General features: G+C 40.6%; 1 protein-coding gene across 2 annotated transcripts in view; it reads right to left on the bottom strand.

Moving 5' to 3' along the window:
- Window positions 1–9,004: 9,004 nt before the first annotated feature.
- Window positions 9,005–20,768, bottom strand: part of GABRB3 (gamma-aminobutyric acid type A receptor subunit beta3) — a 224,558-nt gene continuing 212,794 nt past the window's right edge. For both annotated transcript variants that reach the window (XM_008017342.3, XM_073011981.1), the window contains one exon: window positions 9,005–12,364. In XM_008017342.3, coding sequence (XP_008015533.1) covers window positions 12,023–12,364 — 342 coding nt within the window. In that variant the 3' untranslated portion in view covers window positions 9,005–12,022. The remainder of the gene's footprint in view (window positions 12,365–20,768) is intronic.

Below are 20,768 nucleotides of genomic sequence, written 5' to 3'. Positions count from 1 at the left end.
TGACAAATGTGACAAAAACAAGCAATGGAGAAAGGATTCCCTATTTAATAAATGGTGTTGGGAAAACTGGCTAGCCATATGCAGAAAACTGAAACTGAACCCCTTCCTTACACCTTATACAAAAATTAACTCAAGACAGATTAAAGATTTAAATGTAAGACCTAAAACCATAAAAACAAAGAAGAAAACCTAGGCAGTACCATTCAGGACATAGGCATGGGCAAAGAATTCATGACTAAAACACTGAAAGCAATGGCAACAAAAGCCAAATTTGACAAATGGAACCTAATTAAACTAAAGAGCTTCTGCACAGCAAAAGAAACTATCATCAGAGTGAACAGGCAACCTACAGAATTGGGAGAGAATTTTTGCAATCTATCATCCAACAAAGTGCTAATATCCAGAATCTACAAGAAACTTAAAGAAATTTACGAGAAAAAAAAACAAAGAACTCCATCAAAAAGTGGGCAAAAGATATGAATGACACTTTTCAAAAGAGGACATTTGTGCGGCCAATAAGCATATGAGAAAAAGCTCACCAATGGTCATTAGAGAAATGCAAATCAAAACCAAAATGAGATACCATCTTGTGCCAGTTAGAATGGTGATCATTAAAAAGGAAACAACAGATGCTGGAGAGGATGTGGAGAAAGGAAAGCTTTTACACTGTTGGCGGGAGTGTAAATTAGTTCAACCATTGTGGAAGACAGTGTGGTGATTCCTCAAGGATCTAGAACTAGAAATACCATTTGACCCAGCAATTCCATTACTGTGTATATGCCCAAAGGATTATAAATCACTCTACTATAAAGACACATGCACATGTATGTTTATTGTAGCAGTATTCACAATAGCAAAGACTTGGAACCAACCCAAATGCCCATTATTGTTAGACTGGATAAAGAAAATGTGGCACATATGCACCATAGAATACTATGCAGCCATAAAAAACATGAGTTCATGTCCTTTGCAGGGACATGGATGAAGCTGGAGACCATCATTCTCAGCAAACGAACACAGGAACAGAAAACCAAACACTGCATGTTCTTACTCATAAGTGGGAGTTGAACAATGAGAACACGTGAACACAGGGAGGGGAACATCACACACCAGGGCCTGTCAGGGGGTTGGGGGCTAGTGGAGGGATAGCATTAGGAGAAATACCTAATGTAGATGATGGGTTGATGGGTGCAGCAAACCACCATGGCACATGTATACCGATGTAACAAACCTGCATGTTCTGCACATATATCCCAGAACTTAAAGTATATATACGTGTATGTATATGTGTGTGTGTATATAATGTATATAAACCTTGAGTTTTTGGTTCAAAAGTTTGCCATAGGCTGGGAGCAGTGGCTCACACCTGTAATCCCAGTACTTTGGGAAGCTGAGGTGGGCAGATCACTTAAATTCATGACTTCAAGACCAATCTGGACAACATGGTGAAACCTGGTCTCTACCAAAAATACAAAAAATTAGCCAGGTGTGGTAGTGCCTGCCTGTAGTCCCAGCTAGTTGGGGGGCTGAGGGAGGGGCATCACTTGAGCCCAGGATGTTGAGCCTGCAGTGAGCTATGATGGTGCCATTGTACTCCACCCTGAGTGATAATGAGACTGTCTCAACAACAACAAAAAAGCTTCCTATAAAGAAAACCCAAGTGATGAGATGGCTTTAATTTACTAAATATTTAAGAAAAAAATACCAATTTTACACAAACATTTCATCAATATTGAAAATGCAGTCTTTGAAGCCACCATCAGTTGATACTAAAACTGGATATAGACATCACAAGAAAAGAAGTTATAGACCACTGTCACTCATGGACAAGCAGTTTTTTATAAATTTTAACAAACCAAATCCAAAACTATGTAAAAAGGACAATACATCATGACCAAGTGGGGTACAGCCCAAGAATGCAAGATGGGCTTTACATTCAAAAACCAATCAATATAATTCATCATATGAAAAAACAGAAAAACAGCTTTGCCATCAACTCATTAGGAGTAGAAGCATTTGAAAAAATCTAAGATGCATTCCTGATGAAATGCACTCAGAAAATTAAGACGAGAAGGGAACTTTCTCAATCTCATAAAGGGTGTGTATGAAAATCCTACAGCAAACACTAACTTAATTGTGGGAGGCAAAATGCTTTCTCTGTCAGGTCAGAAACCCGGCCAGAACATGATTGCCATTTCTATCCAGCATTGTACTGGAGGTTCTTGCTGATGAACTAAAGCAAGAAACAGAAATAAAAGGCATCCAGACTGGCAAGAAAAAATTAAAATTATCTTTATTTAGAGACAACAATACTGTCTTTGTAAAAAATCTGAAGGAGTCACTTTAAAGAGCTACTAGAACTAATTAGTGAGTTTAGTAATATTTCAAAATACAGGCCAATATACAAAAGTCAACTGCATTTCTACAGACCAGCAACAATGAGAAATTGAAATTTTAAAATTAGCATTTACAGTAACACTCCTAAACATAAAATAACAGGAATAAATCTGACAAAAGGTATACAAGGTCTCTACATTGAAAACTGAAAACTAGCTGGGCGCGGTGGCTCATGCCTGTAATCCCAGCACTTTGGGAGGCCAAGGTGGGCAGATCACCTGAGGTCGGGAGTTCGAGACTAGCCTGTCTTTACTAAAAATACAAAATTAACTGGGTGTGGTGGTGCATGCCTGTAATCCCAGCTACTTGAGAGGCTGAGGCAGGAGAATCACTTGAACCCAGGAGGCGGAAGTTGCGGTAAGCCGAGATCGTGTCATTGCACTCCAGTCTGGGCAACAAGAGCAAAACTCCGTCCAAAAAAAAAAAAACCCAAAAACTGTTGCTGAGAGAAATGTTAAAGCACTTAAACTAGTGGTTTTCAGTCAATTTTTTTTTTTTTTTTTTTTTTTTTTTTTGCTTCAGGGGACATTTGGCAATGTCTGGAAACATTTTTGGTTGTCACACCTGGGGCTGGGGAAAACAAGTTATGCAGCTGGAATCTAATGAGTGGAGGCCAGGGATGCTGCTGAACAGTTCCCCACCACAAAAGTTACTCAGTCCAAAATGTCAACGTGCCACGGCTGAGAAACCCTGGCATGGTGCACAGTGCAGGGGTAAATAGTGTTTATGGGCCAGGAGACTTAACATTGTTAGGGTGCCAGTTCTCCACAAATCTATAAATCCAATGCAGTGCCAATCAAATTCCCAGAAGGCTTTTATTTGTGTGTGTATATTGCCAAGCCAGTTCTAAATTTCATAGGGAAATGAAAAGGTCCTAAAATAGCTGAAACCGGTTTGAAAAAGAATAACAAATGGGATAAACTAACACCACATGACTGTAAGCCTTTATTATAAAACCACAGAGGTCGAGGCAGCGTGATCTTGACTGCAGCATAGCCATGCGGAACACGAGAGTCTAGATATGAACCAACATCTATATATATGGACAACTGATTTCCAGCAACGATGCAAAGTCAATTCAGTAGGGAAAGCAAAGTTGTTTCTTTTTTAACAAGTGGTGTTTAACAATTGGGTATGCATATGTAGAAAATGAACTTTCATTTATATCTCACAGTATATGCAAACGTTAACTCAAAATGTATCATAAGTCTAAATGTGATACCTAAAACTATAAAGCTTCTAGAATAAAACATAAGGAAAATTCTTGGGGACCTTTGGTCAGGAAAAGATTTCTTAAATACAATACCAAATGCATAACCCGTAAGAGAAAAATAATTTGGGCTTCATCAAAATTAAAAACTTATACTCTCTGAAAAACTGTTGGGAGAATAAAAAGAGAAGCCAAGGAATAGGAGGGAAAAGTCACAAAGCAAAGCATATATCTTATAATGGATTTGTATCCAAAATATGTAAAGAACTCTCAAAACACAATAAGAAACAAACCAATTAAAATGGACAGAAGACATAAACAGGCAAGTAAACATAAGGAAAGATGTTTAATATCAATTAATAATAAAACACCAATTGCAACTAAAAGAAATACCACTACACAACTCTTAGAATGGCTAAAATTTGAAAGACTGACCACATCAAGTGTTGGAGAATATGTGGAGGAATTGACATTCTCATACACAAATGGTAAAATGTGCAATGGTGAAACTAGTTTGAAAAACAGTTTGGTAGTTTCATAAAAGGTTAAACATATACCACCAGAAGATCCTTTCTTGTGTCTTTACCCTAGAAAAATGAAAGCATTTCACTTCTCGGCCTTTTAGCTAAGATCTAGTGAAAAATAAAAGCACAGAAGTATGCAAAGACTTGTGCATGGATGTTCATAGCAGCTTTATATTGAAGAGTCAAAAAGTAGAAACAACCCAAATGTCTGTCAACAAGTGAATGGGTAACAAATTGTTGTATAGTCATACAATGCAGACAACTCAGTGATAAAACTGAGCTGCTGATCACACAACAACATGGATGAATCTTGAGTGTGTACTATTTGATTTCATTTATATAAGATTTTAGAAAACACAAACTTATCCCTAGTGTATTAATTGTTGAAAGCACATGTGTTGTTGCTTGGAGACAGGATTAGGAGGCTTAGAGTGGGGTGGAGATATTATAAAGTGGTGCTAGTAAAATTTTGGTGGGGACGAATGTTTTCTATTTTGATTGTGAGGACTGTTTAATGATGTCAAAGTTGATTAAATTGCACACTTTAAATATGTGTGGTTTTTGAGTGTCATTTATAATTTTAAAATGCCATTTAGAAAATAAAATAGAATTGTTGAAAGATAAAAACAATTTCCCAGAAAACATAGCTAACAGAAAAAAGATCTAGAACAGGACAGAAAGACTATGTATTAAGAATCAAACCATAAAGTGCAAAATCAGATTAGTAAGAGGCAGAAGAAATTTTCTAAAAAGTAATAGAAGAAAAATGTTTAGAGCTAAGAGATACAGATCTTTAGGTTGAGAGTTTCACCCAGGATCCAACACCATAAACAAAAGATTCATACTAAATTCACCTTTATGAAATACCAGGAAAACCTCACTCAGCCAGGGTCGGTGGGGTGGGGATAGTGAGGAAGTGAGAAGTTGGGGGTGAGTCACCTATAAGCAAATAAGATCATCTGACATCAAGCCTGTTGTCAGCATCACTGAATGATAAAATACAACGGTACAATGATTTCAAAGTTCTAGGGAGATTACTTTCTAACACATAAGTCAATGCTTAGCTAATTACCAATTAAACATGAAGGACCAAAAGAAGAGTCAAGAGATGCATGAAACCTCGAAACCTCCTGTCACCTGTGCTCTTCCTGAGACATTAACTGAAGATGAACTTAGGCAAAATGGGGACAAAACCAGAAAAAAGGAGAAACATGAACGATATTTAAAAATTATGGAATATGGGAGTTTAGTGAAAATAAGTCTCAGGATGAGATTTATAATGAGGAATTAGTTTGCAGCAATCCTAATTTGTATGGGAAGTTAGTCAATGCCAAGAAGAATATTTTCATGAAGTAAAATGGAAAAGATTCCCAACAATAAATTTAATGACTGAAGTGGTGGTAATATTACGCACACAGTCAAGAAAGCACATACGTCTTTCTTCATTACAAAGAATGCAAATTAGAAACTCCAGAATATATATTTGTGGGTGATGGAGTGAAATGAAATTTAAGAAGGTCTTGATGCAAACATAAATGTTATGTGGTTTGGATCAATTGAAGGAATGTAAGAAAAATAATTCATTTGACTTGAATCTTAGGAATATTCTCCTTGAAATAGCCCAAAGTTGAGATATTGTACTTCTAAAGGTGAGAAAGAAACCCAAGCAAACTGCTTAGCCCTGCTTTGAATAATATTTATGTAATCTTAATAACATCACAGTTGTTAATTTGTTTTTAACTTTTAGAATTTATTTATAAGTAAACCCCTCAAGGCTGAAGTATAGTTAGAGTGCCAAATGTACAAGTTCTCAATCTTGACAATGAAGTAACAACTGACAGAACATCTCTTTTCTCACATGGCATCAACAAATTCCACTTTCCAGGCTAAAAGCACTATAGTATTTCTGTTGTTCTTCTTCTTCTAATGTTTACCTTTACACATTCAAACAACATACTAAACCTTGAACCGTACTTACATAATATAGCTCAATAATGTGGGTTGTTTTTAGTTTTCAACTTTTAGGATCAATCTGTAAACATAATCTTAAATACTGAAATACAATTTTATGATCTCAGTGTACATGCTTTCCACCTTGATAATGTAAAATTATAGTCACAGAAAACAGAAGATGGGAGGTGGAAAAGGAGAAAGAGAAACACATGGAAGGATGGGGGCATTGTATCTTCATCTAAAAAAATGGGGAGTCAAGAGATAAATGCCCATATCTAGTGAAATAAGAAATGGAGATGTAAGTTGTGAAGACATTTTCCTAAAACTACCAGGCTATGAGAGCCACTACCTAGTTTCCTATTTGGTTTCAAGATGCACAGACCCACACTCACACCCAACATGCCATTTCAGAGAATTGCATTTTACTTACAAGTACCCTCTACATTGCTTGCTTGTTGATTCTGTTTCTGTAAAAACCAAGGGCCATGAAGCACAAGTCCCTCTAATGCCAGGAGTACCTCAAACAATAACCATTGCTGGTTTAGCAACATGGGGCTGTATGTCCTACCTTAAAAGTAGTATCACAGGTTCCAAAGAGTCTGTCTTCTTTGAAGAATAATGTTCTTATTCATAGGAGGGTTGATAATCCCTATCCTTTAGAAGCTGGTAAAAGGAAGTTAGAGCAGGAATTGTAAGAAGCTGTCACACGTGGGTGTGGGCAGGGCAGCTGTGAGACAGGAGGGAGGAGACTGTGCAGAGATGGTCTGGGTATCACCCACCAGTTAAAAGCAGAATACTCTTTAAAGAAAAAGCTTTAAGAAATCCAGTCAGTATTTGAAAATCCTTTCTTCTGAGGTTATGGTAATTTAAGATTGTCACCAGGGATGGATAAGGTTTTAACCTAGTGAAATGGGTGAGAACTGTCCCCATTCATGATGTGCCAGTCATAGAAGAATTAGTGTGGCACATGTCCAAGTTGCAGTCCCCAAGTAGACCAGAAATGTAAAAAACGTATCCAAACAATGGAAAAAAAAGAATGAAAACAGGACCTGTAAAGAATTCCTAAAGAATTTGCATTATATTGCTTGAGAGTAAGGAAATTTGGAGGTAAACCTGAGAGCATTTTGTGAGACTTAAACCACCACGGGGAACATTCCTTTTAAGGTGTTTGCAGGTGAACCAACAGCTTCTCTGGAGGCCTAGATATAATTTCTCAATAAAAATTCTATCTAAAGTGTCCAAGGATCTGAATTAATTAATTAGTTCTGAGACATTGCTTGGTACTTTCTCACTGGAGAAAAACAAAAACAAAGAAACTGCCTTATCATACTAAAGAACTCAAGATGAGGATCAATACCACCTTGGCCAGAGCTTATAGATAGGCTGGCTCCCTGACCTTTAATGTAAAAATATTTCTTGCTTAAAATACCTACTTGAAGACAGGGACAAGTTAGAGCTCTGTGTGTCTAGCTGTCCTCTGAAGTTCAGGGTAAATAGTGATTTTCATTTTTTAAAGTCATAGTTCAATTGATCTCACATGCAGTCAATTTCGAGTTTATTTCTTTTTACTTTCAGCATAACCCAAATGGGCATGTGCTACTAAGAATGACTAGAATTAAAATAACCACACCATCTTCACAAGATAGCCAAGGAAGAAAAAAAAAATCAGTCTTCACATTTAAGTCAGTTAGTCCTTTTTTAATAAATTTGAATTCATTCATCAACAAGTTTCATATTGTATCTATCACTCAATTTTGCTGTTTTTTTCATGTCAAATAATACCAAAAAATTACATCAATGTGCTTAAGCAAAACTGGGTTTAAATTTATCTTTACAATAAAATGAAATCAACATGAGAATTGATTATGACAGCAATCGCCTATTCCTACTAGAATAATCCTGTACTTACCTTAAACACACTCAACTGACTTGTGAAGTAGAAACATGAGACAAGTGTGACAAAACATGTTCACGGGGTTGGTCCTAGGGAGAGGCACACGGGAGCCACTCTCTGGGAGGTCATTGTTTGCCCAGGTGTTGGGAATTTAGTATTTCAGCAAAACATGGCACCTTTCAATGCAATAGAAGAGGTAATCAATCCAAGGCACACTAGCTAGTGTCCTGGAAAAATTTAATTCACCTGGGCAGCTCTTTACCCCAAGATTCGATGTTACTCTAATGGCTCACACTGAGAGCCAGAGTCAATTCCAAGAGTAACAAAATATTTCACCAAGCGTTCGGTTTTGCTTACATAAAATGGCCAGAAATATGAACTGGTTTTCAGGTGGGGAGTTAAAGTAAGAATTAAGTGATGGTTTATACTTTCAAGCCAGGAGATTCAAAGTTGGACACATTCTTGTTAGAACACACCACGGTGGGACAAACACCAATGGATCATCTACTAGATGCTGAAAACGAACATCTACAACTGCAATGTGCCTGTCCCCTTAAAACCAGCCCCAGACTTGTTTGACATCACCTTTGAGATGATCCCCTTGGTAAAAATGTCAGTGCTGTGTCTGGACGAGAGAGAAGTGCCTTTGAGGGAGTGACCGAACATGTCCAAGTTCTGGGTGCTGGCGTTAAAAACACAAGATATTGCAGATGTACAGGTAGCTTCCACACCTAATGGAAATATTCTCATGACATACCTTCTAGTTCGTGTGAGATTCAGGGGGAAACGGATGTCGCATGGTATAGACAGTGGAACCCCTCCACAGTCCCGGGGTTGGTGAACAGGAGTAACACTTGTTTTAAGGAGCACTCAAGTCTATCAGTCTTTCTCTGTAGGGAGTTATGTAGCAGGGCTCTTCCATGATCTCAAGGATATCTGAATATGAGTAATAACAAACTGTCACAACAAGATTCTTCCGTAGATCTTGAGCCCCTGTGACGCATTTTGGAAAGACAGGACTACTGAGAAAATTAACTTTTTATTACTTTCAGTTGTTAAGAAAGAAATCTCATTATATCCCCAATGATAATGTTTCTCTCCTTACTCAAGAGGTCTGGGTGTGGGTAGCAGCCACCTCCCAACAATGTCAGAGGTCCGGGTTCAGGATTCCTCAACGCGGCTCAGTCACTGGCTCAAATAACTACTGTGGAGTACTGAGAGGTCATTTGAACACAACAGAGACTCCAATTCAACTCTCTTCTGCTAACACAGAGTTCTCTTCTCAATGTTCTCACAAGTTTTAAAAATGGAGAAGCTATAAAATAATTGTGTTAGAAGAAAAGTAATTTTCTTCTGATATGGAGTAAAGCAAACACATACCCAAGGATCTTAAAAAGTTTTCTTTTGTTGTTTTTACAGAATATATGTATGTATTTGTGTGTGTGTGTTTGTGTGTGTGTGTAGTTACAAACACTATTTATAGTATAGCTAATATGTTAACTTCATCGCGGTGTCTACAAAGTTGTGGATCCCAGTCTTGGTGCCAAATGCATATAAAAAGCTCAAAAGCTATTATGACTATACCATGCAAATTTATATCCAGAAAACCTCGGGAAGGAGACTGCAGCTCCTTGGAGCCTCATGGGGTCTCTGCCTGTGATATTTGGGTACCTCAACTATGCATCAAAAAAGTTTTAAATCACTTTTCTCCCAGAAAGAATTAATGTCACAGTTCTGAACAGTATAAATTATACACTTAAATAGACCATCGACTGTTTTTGTCCACATCCATGTACATTTTGGGGTCCCTCTTCTGCATGTGGACTTCACACCTTTAATTACTGGATACGGAAAAATATATACCTGAAGTATTGAAAGGGATAAGGTCTTTGCAAATGTATTTTTTTCTTTAACATGATAATAATGATAAGGCCACTTACAAGGTTTTTCCCAACCTGTTTAACTTTTAGGATCCCCCATTGTTACCGATGGAAAAAACTGTCAGAGAAAAGCCAAAGCCAAAGGAATCCCTGGCTAGTCTCCAGATGAAAATAAAACCAGAGAGCAGTGATTAGGAGGAAAAAGATAGGAATGAAGGAGGGAAAAGGGCCTTAAAGGAGGTAATCGCCTCTAGCGTGAGATTTTGTGGATTATGTTTTGTCTGATGGTGGGTTTTGAACTGTTGCAGATGCCCACAAATTAAAGGTTGTTACAGCCACCAAAGAAAAATCAAGTAGTGGTCACCTCATGGGGACAGTCTACACCACAAGCATCCTCAGGGAAGGTGGTGCCCCTACCTATGTCGAGACAACTGGGGCCAGCCATCGGAGCACTGGGCTAGACTCCGGTCCTTGGTTTTGGATAGAACAGAGAGGGTGAGGCATACGTGGCATTTTGGGATAAAGTATTAATTTAGCAGTTCTTCCTGCAAATTTGCTTTTTATTTTTTCTCCAAATGCTCAACTTCACTGTGACACCTGTTTGCACAACTGTAGTCATTTCAGTTTATGGATGCCTGTGATAGAAATATTGTTTACAAAAAATATATCATCTCTTTTTTTTTTTCTTTAGAAAGATCTCATCTAAATAGTAAGTTAAGGTTGCGTCTATGAAACCGGTGCACCTTGTCTTGTTTCTACGAGCTTTAAAAAGTCCAAATACTGATGAGGCTGTGGATCAGAAGGAAGCAACAGTGACCGAGTTTGCCGTCAGGTTGCCCTCCTTTGCCTCAGAGAACGGTCGTGGGTCGTTGGGTGACGCGTGGTGTGTAGGGGTCATGTTCCTGCAGAATCCTCGTCAGTCTGGGAGTAGTTGGATGTGCTTATGAAATATGTCAGATACAGAAATAAAGGCATGAGGATGTTTCTTAGTTTCCAAAATTGAACAGAAGTGTTTTAGCTTCAATCTTAATTTCTAGATAACAGAAAGTAGTTACATCACATAAAGGAAACTATGACATCGCATGCTGCCGTGATAGCAAGCGTAAGAAACGAAATCTTGGTAAATATACATATATATGCATATTATGCAAATATATTTTCTATTAACATACAATGTTATAAGAATGATTGATAACATAACTGCAAGGGGGAAAATCATCCTAGATGGTTTTACCTTAGAGTAACGAATAACCTGAGACGTCTATGCTTTCTGTTGGATATCAGGCCTAGAAATCCATACGAGATGTAGAGCACATTTTCAGTGATTGAAATGTCATTGGCAAAATGTGCCACTGTGTTCGCACATGACAGTGAAGCTGGATCCACTCCAAGTGAATAACAGAAACAAACTACACACTGTATATTAGAGTACTTACAATGAGATGCCATTCACTCCCGATGGGTTTTCAAAAGACGGTCGTTCAGACATCAACGTGGGATCTATCTATGTTTAAGACAACAGGTAAGCACACTGCCAGTGGCTCACCCCAGCCACTAAACCATTACAGAAAACGTATGCCCGGTGAAAACAAACCTCATCACCAGAAAAGCCAAGAAGCCTTCGCTTACTAAACTGAACGAGAGGATATGAAGTGAGTGACTCATTTTAAACTAGCAATACCACTGTATGAGTTTTCAAAGATTAACTAAGAATGTCTTTCTGATTTTTAAACTAAAACATCTAACTTATGGTAATAAAAGACACATTTGGGGATGATATTGTGTTTCACGCCCTCATTCTCAAGGCATAATATTTAGATACTTGTCCCTTTCAATTACAAAAGAAAAAAACTATGACTTTCTTTAATATGCATCCTGTGGTAAATTGTCCATAGCTGCAAAATGTATATATGTATGTGTATTTGTCTTCCATACACATGGGCACTGACTCCTGTGTGTATAAACATATACACATACATCCTCATATACACGTGTATTTTATATATATGCTGAGAAAGTTCACATATATATACAATTGCGTATGTATATATGTGTGTGTCTGCTTGTGTGTGTGTCTGTGTGTGTACAGGTATAAAAACTTGACAGGCAGAGTAATATTTCACTCAGTGTTAAATGAAGTCTTTGAAAAATCAAGTACAGTCACTCAGTTAACATAGTACAGCCAGTAAACTAAGTTGAAAAGAGAAAAAGTGAATGGAAACACGATCCTGGACCATCTGTCTATGGCATTCACATCGGTTAGATCAGGTATTTTAATTTTGAGCTGCGAAGACCTCCTCCGTAGATGGGTCTTCTTGTGCGGGAGGCTTCTGTCCCCCAGGAATCGCCCATGCCCTTCTCGAGGCATGCTCTGTTTCCTGTACTGGATTCCTGAGTTGTCAAAGGATATTGCTGAATTCCTGGTATCGCCAACACCACCTGCGACCTCATTCATTTCATTGTGAACTTCCAGCGATGTCAACAGAATATTTCCATGAGCATCCACCTAATTGGAAGGAAAATGCACATGGTTAGACAGCCAGCAGGCCAATGAATCCGATTTCCCTATGCAGATCCCGGACAGAATGATGTCATGCCATCACCTTACATGTTTTACGAGAAACTGTACATCTGTCAAACCCAGCACTCCGTTTTATTGGAAAATGTCATTTTGGAGGTTAATTGCAGTTGAGAGATTTTTATTTCCTTGATCTAAAAATGCTCATGTAAGAGATTAGATGCAAGAAGGGGGAGCGGCTTTTTCAAATTGCAATTTCACATTATGGATACAAATCCTTACTGAAAAAATTAAAGTACAAATGACTTTCAAGCTGTTAACTTAGGTGCTCTAACCATTTTCACAACAATGCTTTGAATAAAAACTATATTCTCCCATTTGTCTTTGGAAGTCATCTCGTTCCCTTTTCTGATGATATAACACACCCAAATTACTACAGAGAAACACACGAATAATCCCGTGATCTAAAGGCACGCCTGATGACTTCTGTGGAGTAGATACACACACCCCCAACCCCAACTCAAGTAGGCTCCCCTTGCCCAATACTGGTTCTGGCAGGAGACTTCTTTTTGAAGGGCTACATATAAAATAGATGAAATTCCCTTCCCACAATGGAGCCAGATTTTACAATGATAGCGTTTTATTCTGTGCCAAATATAGCTTCAGACGTTTCATGATGATGCCAAAGGTCCACTCTGTTTGTGGGTTGGTCTGCCCCGGAACTTTGAACCTTTCACAGAACATCCTGGGGCTGGGGGCCCCAGTGGAGTCCTTTCTGAAATGAACTATTAGCATCTGCTTTCTGAGCAGTTCCCATCCCTGCCACAGCGCCAAGGGCCATTCCACAGTCCCCCGGGCTTTCACTCCAGCAAGCCCCACACTTCTCTATTTCTCTTCTCTTTCTTTGCCTGGAGGGCCATTTTCTTTGTCCTGTTTTTGGCTGTGGAGAGGCTACCCCGTGTTCCAGTACTAGATTAAGTGTCTGTGGCTTCCTCCATAACTCTTTCATAAAACACAGTTATTTTGTGTAGGAATAATTTATTGCTGTATTAATTTGTGTCTTCCCGCCTTCTGCAATGTCATCAGTGGCATCCAGCTAGATGAGCAGGAGGTGAGGTGGTGAGAGAAGTCCTGCTCGAGAAGGCGCTGGGCCTGTGTGGAGTTCCAAGTGGGGATAGGACCACCAGTGGGATGACCTCAGACTTCAAGGGGGCTGGGACACAGGAAGGGCTGTACATCCAGGGACCACTCAGACTTTGGTGGAAAGGCACCAAAGAGGACTCTCAGATGTCTACAGGTTTGGTAACATCATTCTAGGTCACTTCATTATGCTTGGGGAAAGTGAGGTGGTCATCGGGGTAATGGCCCCCAGGGAGGTTGGAACCCTAGGATCAACCCAGTCTGGTTCAACCTTGTGTAATAAAATGGTGAGTTATTTTCAGTTGCCATGAACCCCCAGGTTGAAGGTCATGTAACCTGAGCATGCCCAGATGGACCAAGCACACAACCATAGGTGGAGCCTAAGTGCTCAGCAAACACCACGTGGCAGGATCCAGCATCCAATCAGATTGAGCCCTTGTGTCGCCCCATGGCACGATGCAGCCAGACCACACCTCCCAGCATCACCTCATTGCAAGAGCCAATCAGAACATGCCTCATTACCCTATGCCTATAAAACCTGCCCCAAACCTCAGTTCCACGAAACAGATTTGAGCATTTCCTCCTATCTCCTTTATTGCTGACTCGCAATAAAACTTTTATTTTCTCAAAATTTGGTGCCATCGTATTGTCTTCCAGCACATCAGGCAGTAAGCCCAATCATCGCTCGGCACCAAGCTCACAATCCTCACCAGATTCCGTGACTATGTTACCCTATGCAAAAGTGACTTTGTGCTTGTCATTAAGGGCACATACCCTAAGATAGGAAGATGACCCGGGATTGTCCAGGTGGGCCCAATCTCATCACACCTTCAAAAGTAGAGAACTTTCTCCAACAGGAAGCAGGAGAAAAAGAGAGATAAAAGCAGAGGAACTCAAAGCCTGAGGACTTGAGTCACCCTCGATGGAAAGGCTGTAGGGAAAACATAAGAAGGAACAAGACAGCTGATAGGAGCAAAGATGGCCCCAGCTGACAGCCCAAAATCAAATAATCCCATTAGAAAATGGACAAAGGCTCTGAATACACATGTCTCAAAGGAAGACATACAAATGGCAAACAGGCACATGAAAAAAATACTCAGCATCACTAATCAGGAAAATGCAATTCAAAGCCACATGAGCTATCATCTCACCCCAGTGAGAATGGCTACTATCAAAAAGACAAAAATAACAGGTGCTGGCAAGACAGCCAAGAAACAGGATCTCTTAGACACTGTTGGTGGGAATATACATTCATACAGCCATTATGGAAACCAGTAGGGAGGTTTCTCAAATAACTAAAAACAGAACTACCGTAAGATCCAGCCAAGGCAACGGGGACCTCAATTTACAATCACAGGGAGTTGTACTTGACCAAGCACCTGAGTGATCCTGGAAGCACAGTTAACCCCAGAGCCTGCAGAAAGGAAAGGAACACAGACTGCCAGTACCTTAATTTCAGCCTCCTGACACCCTAAGGGAAGGACCCAGTCGAGTCTCACTGTACCTGCACATCTGGCCTAACAGAATCATGAGATAAAACCAGGTGTCATTTAAAGCTACTGCATTTGTGGTGCTCTGTTACAGTGGTAATCAAAACTACTATAGGAGGTGAGAGGGAAGGTACATTTGCATTGCGCCTCGAAGAATGAGTAGAAATTTTTCAGACAAAATGCAGCAAAAACATCACAAGCAAAGCTGGAAGAATACCTGAAATGTTTTGAGAAAAGCAAACACCGTTCCCAGCACATACTAAGCTGAGACAGATGAGGTCACGATCATTACTGCCATGATCACTTTTGTATCCTCTTATCACAATAGAAAAGTACACCTCGTGCTGGGTGGAAACACAGATTAGATTCAGGCCAGTGAGGTTTTTGTTTTTTGTATGTCAGGTGAAAGAATTTCAATTTAACTCTTTAGGGAACAGAAAGAGTAATTTCTAGGTAGAAAGTCATAGATTTCTGAAGTGCAACTCAAGCTATAAGAAATTGAATTTGAGAAGAGAGCGTGCAGAGCGGTGCCCCAGGAAGAGCGCCCTGCAATGGTTTCTGTTTCCTTTAGGGCGGTCTGGAATGGAAATGCCCGAAGCCCATGAATAACTGCTCCCCTGGCGACTGCAACCCATCTGGGGGTTTTCCCTAAGCCTCGAGACACACACGGCATGCCCACAGCAGCAACGCTGGGCCTCCGCCTGCCCAGTGCTGAATCTCCGTAGCTCAGGGGCTGGGGAAGGAGTGGAGAGTCACTCAGCACCCCAATCCCCCTCCAGCCCACGCACTCCTGTTCCCTGTGAGCTCCTAGCAGGAGCGTTCACACGGCAGCAAGTGTGCCATGAGTCCGGGTGGGGCCAGTGCTTCTAAACCAGTGCTACATCCTATAGTTATAGGATGAACAGTGTCACTGCGGGTCTTCCCTGTCGTTTACAGCCAGCATTGGTTTAGATGCGGTCAGAGAGTGACCTCATCTGTCCTCCACTGGATGGAGTGGTCTCCTTAGAATGGAGGACGGCCAGGCTGAGAGTGCTTGGACCGAGATCACACCACCCGTGCTGGAAGGCCCTTCATGGAGACACATGATGTGGGAGGTGAGGAGGGCATTTTCTTATATTTTTTATCCAGCAGAAGGAAAATTCTAATGGAGCTTGTATCTCAAAAGCACTTGGAATGTTAGACCTTGGTAAAATTTTGCCTTTTTCTTTCTTTCTTTTTTTTTTCAGATGGAGTTTCACTCTTGTTGACCAGGCTGGAGTGCAATGGCGTGATCTCGGCTCACCACAACCTCTTCCTCCCGGGTTCAAGCAATTCTCCTGCCTCAGCCTCCCGAGTAGCTGGGATTACAGGTGTGTGCCACCACGCCCAGCTAATTTTGTATTTTTAGTAGAGATGGGGTTTCTCCATGTTGGTCAGGCTGGTCTCAAACTCCCAATCTCAGGTGATCCTCTTGCCTCGGCCTCCCAAAGTGCTGGGATTACAGGTGTGAGCCACCGCACCCAGCCTTCTGTTATATATCTGTCCTTTCTGTTTTCTTTCCATGGGATGATTAGCAGCAAAACTCTTTAAATGACAAAGTGTGTCTGCACGTCTTTAAGACAAGGGAAGCATTCCTTGGTTTGGGAGACAGAGTTTCTCATTGTACCAAGAGAATATGGCAGGAGAAGCCCAACAGTTAAATTCAGGTGTGGCTGAAACAGGTGCCCATGGCAGTAGCATGTCCCCTGCGCAGGCCACCTAGGGCTAGCTGTGGGAGTGCTAGGGCCACACCTTCCTGGGGCAAGAGTAGTCATTCACTATCCCTGAGAAGGGGTAACCTGAACGTGCCCTGGATGCTGCACGGAGGAGGGCTTGGCTGGGCAGCCCAGCTGGTCTTTGCAGGAAGAACGATTCACAGCAAGATTCTCCAGGAGAGAAGCTTGTCCTCTGGTCTCTATCTCCTTCCAGCACCTTCTATGGTATCTTGTGGCACGAAGGAAAGATGTGGTGGAGAGAATGAGCTGCCTGGCTCACGCTGGGAATCTTGTTGTGGAGAGGGCCTGGGAGGGGGGGTCGGCCAGTGTGTTCCTGTTCATTTGGGGTGTTCCATTCATTCCATTTACTGCAACGAATATGCTTGGTACCCCACCAAATACGTCTGATTTTGAATCATGAGAGAAAGTATATTAGGTTACCATGTAAAGGAATTTGATAAGTTGAGATCATTTATCAAATAAGCTCAATTTGATTTTATTAGAATGTCCAGCATTTTAAACAGTTCTACTTAAATGGTAAGCTTATGTGTTTAAAATTTATCTGATGTTGAGTCAGAAGATAATCAAAGGTGGAAGATGCTTGTAGTAGTTTTTTTTTTTTTTTTTGAGATGATGTCTCGCTCTGTCGCCCAGGCTGGAGTGCAGTGGCGCAATCTCGGCTCACTGTAAGCTCCGCCTCCCGGGTTCACGCCATTCTCCTAACTCAGCCTCCCGAGTAGCTGGGACTACAGGCACCCGCCACCACGCCAGGCTAATTTTTTGTATTTTTAGTAGAGACAGGGTTTCACCGGGTTAGCCAGGATGGTCTCCATCTCCTGACCTTGTGATCCACCTGTCATGGCCTCCTAAAGTGTCAGGATTACAGGCGTGAGCCACTGCATAGTAATGCAGAATTTGTTCTTTTCAATAATACTAAGTGGTTTGGGAATTACAGTATCAGAAAAGTGAAATCATTTTCCTGAAAATGGAAAAAAACAGAAAGCATTATTTAGCTTTAGAAAAATGGTCTCTACAGACTATGCAATGTTTTAAATAACAAAACTGTGAGTTGAAGAGCCCAGTCGTCCACTTCAGGACGTGGGACGCCTCACTGGAGAACGCACTTCCACGAAGGGTCTGGGATTGTTCAAGACCATTCGTTAAAACATTACCACACGGCTGCTCCGTGTCACCATCTTGCTCTGTCCTTAGGAGCACAAAGTGAACACAAGAAGGTCCTCACCCTCAAAGGGTCTAGCTGATGAGATCTTAAATAATCAACAAGTGCATTTGAAAAAGTACTGCAGTTTGCCTTTTAAACACATTGATAATTATTACTTTTTAGAGACAGGGTCTTGCTCTGTTGCCTGGGCTTGAGTCCAGAGGCGGGACCATAGCTGCCTGCAGCCCCAGATTCCTGGGCTCAAGTGATCCTCTTGCCTCAGCCTCCCGAGTAGCTGGGACCACAGGAACTCGCCACACCTGGCTATTTTTTTAATTTTTAATTTTTTTTTTTTTTGTAGAAACAAGGTCTTTCTTTGTTGCCCAGGCTGATCTGGAATTCCCAGGTGTAAGGAATCCTCGTGCCTCTGCCTTCCGAAGTGCTGAGATTACAGGCTTGAGCCACTGCACCTGGCCTAAACACACTTCTGAATACCATCTCTTTTCTAGTTATACAATAACATATAAAAAGCTCCTTTTATCAAAATCTAGTAGACCAGAATTAACAAATTTGTGGAGTGAAATACCAAGGAGAGGAATGTCTTTTCTTAAAGGAAGAAAGGGGAGTATTTTGCAACCTGTTTAGTCAGATGAACTTTGACGATTCTAATGACTCAGTTTTACCCGGCTTTATAAAGATGACATTTATAAGCCTTGTCCTCTCTTCCCACTAGGAAAGTGGAAAAAATACCCCTCCAGTGCGACCAAATCCATGACAAATAGCGCTCATTCATGGACACATGCTACAAGAGCAGGTGTACCACGTCCGCGTCATGGGTGTGCATATTTTGGAAGATGCAGTGAGTCAGATGCTGCCTAGGAGGCAAGGCTTGCTGGGCACATGGGATGTGAGTGATCTGCCATTTTCACAAGCATAAAGCATGTGTCCCGTAAGTTGGCAGAACAGAAACAAAACCAACTGCTTAGAGCAGGGAGTGATGGGGGCAGGATGCAGATAAGTGGGAGGCCAAAAAAATCAAGGAAAATGTTGGCCGGGCGCAATGGCTCACGCCTGTAATCCCAGCACTTTGGGAGGCTGAGGGGGGCGGATTACGAGGTCGGGAGATCAAGACCATCCTGGCCAACATGGTGAAACCCTACCTCTACTAAAAAAAATACATAAAAATTAGCCAGGCATGGTGGCGGGTGCCTGTAATCCCAGCTACTTGGGAGGCTGAAGCAGGAGCCTCGCTTAAACCTGGGAGGCAGAGGTCACAGTGAGCTGAGATCGTGCCACTGCACTCCAGCCTGGGGGACAGAGCGAGACTCCGTATCAACAAACAAACAAACAAACAAACAAAACAATCAAGGAAAATGTCATGGAGGAAAACATCTGCCTTAGATCTTGGAGGGAAATGTGGACCAAGAAGAAAGGCATCCTAGGTAGACAGGACAGGACAATGGAAGGGAAATGGGTCACCATGTAGGTGGGGTCTTCAGGAACTGCACAGGTAGAGTGAAGACGACACAAGACATCGGGTCAAATGAATGCTGAGTTGAGTTTTCAAGATTGAGATACAAATCTGTATGAATCCATGTCCTGTCTTCCCCAGCCCTGTGGCCAGTGTTGTGTTTGGGAAACGATCTCACGAAGGTGGGTCTCTAAGGTTGTGCCCTTGAACTCTAGTGAAGAAAACTTAGCCTGAGGGAAGTCAAACCCACCTCCCCACCTATGTTGTTAATAATTTACAAAACTACAGTGCTCTTGGGGGCTTTGGACATGTATGACTAACTGGTAGCTGTCTTAGGATATAGTGCATGTGAGAAAGAACTCGAGAACCAATACAATTTTACAGTATTCTTATTTCAGAGTGGGTGAACAGTTGTAATGGAAATAACAGTGCAGGTAACTCTCATTCTAGTGTGAAAAGGAACCTGAATATATATTGAATTAATAAGATCTTAGCTTGAAATAGTCTGGCTGCTTTATTTATGGTTTTACATTTGTATGGTTTTCATTTAAGCATGAACCAGTATGTAGAAAATTTCCATCAAATTACTCATGGATTTTTTTTCTGGAAGAACTAAAGGGTTATTAAAAATCTGTTAAATCTTAGGAACCAAACAAACAAATATTTCCAAAAGAGAAAGTCTTTTTCTATTATTTAGAATTTAAGTCTTAAAGTAGAAAGAAGCGACTGTGGGTGAAATACAAGGCTGAAATGCCCTTCACAGAATGACAGATTACTTGCAATTTTTAAATCATTTCATGAATACTCTTTATTTTGAAGGGTTCATCTCATATCTACTATAATTAGAACCATTGATTTCAATGAAGTTTTTCTTCCTGCTCTATAACCTTGACAGGTGCAAACATTCAAAGACTAAAAACATCTCATTCAGAATATAGCACAGAGAGATTTTTTGTTTTTTCCTAAAATATGTCACCAGATTGGCACACAGTTGATATCTCATTCTCTAATTTTCTTCCAGCTTCTAGTTAAGTAAAATACCGTCGTTTTAGAGGAATGAGAAAGGACTTGCCACAAGAAGAATGAAATCTTGCTCTTTAGTAAGAATGATGTTGAGTCTGCAGCTCTGATTCCTTGCCAAGAATTATGACTCTCTACCACCTCACGAAATTCAAATACTAATTGGTCAACCTGTAAAATAGCACAAGGCTTGTAACCATAATGCATGAATTACAACCAAAGATGAACTCTTGGGTATAGAAACAACTGAGGAACAAACAGATGGTATGCACAGGCAAGTGAAGGTCAAGGCTTACATGGTACCACTAGCCTGGGGAGATACTAAGTGAATATGTGAATGTCTTAAGTATTCATGAATCAACTACTAAGCTAAAAT

The sequence above is a fragment of the Chlorocebus sabaeus genome, chromosome 26, assembly GCF_047675955.1.
Source record: "Chlorocebus sabaeus isolate Y175 chromosome 26, mChlSab1.0.hap1, whole genome shotgun sequence".
NCBI classification, from domain to species: Eukaryota; Metazoa; Chordata; class Mammalia; order Primates; family Cercopithecidae; genus Chlorocebus; species Chlorocebus sabaeus.
The sequence above is the reverse complement of the archived record's forward strand: the minus strand, read 5'-3'. Positions and strand labels throughout refer to the sequence as shown.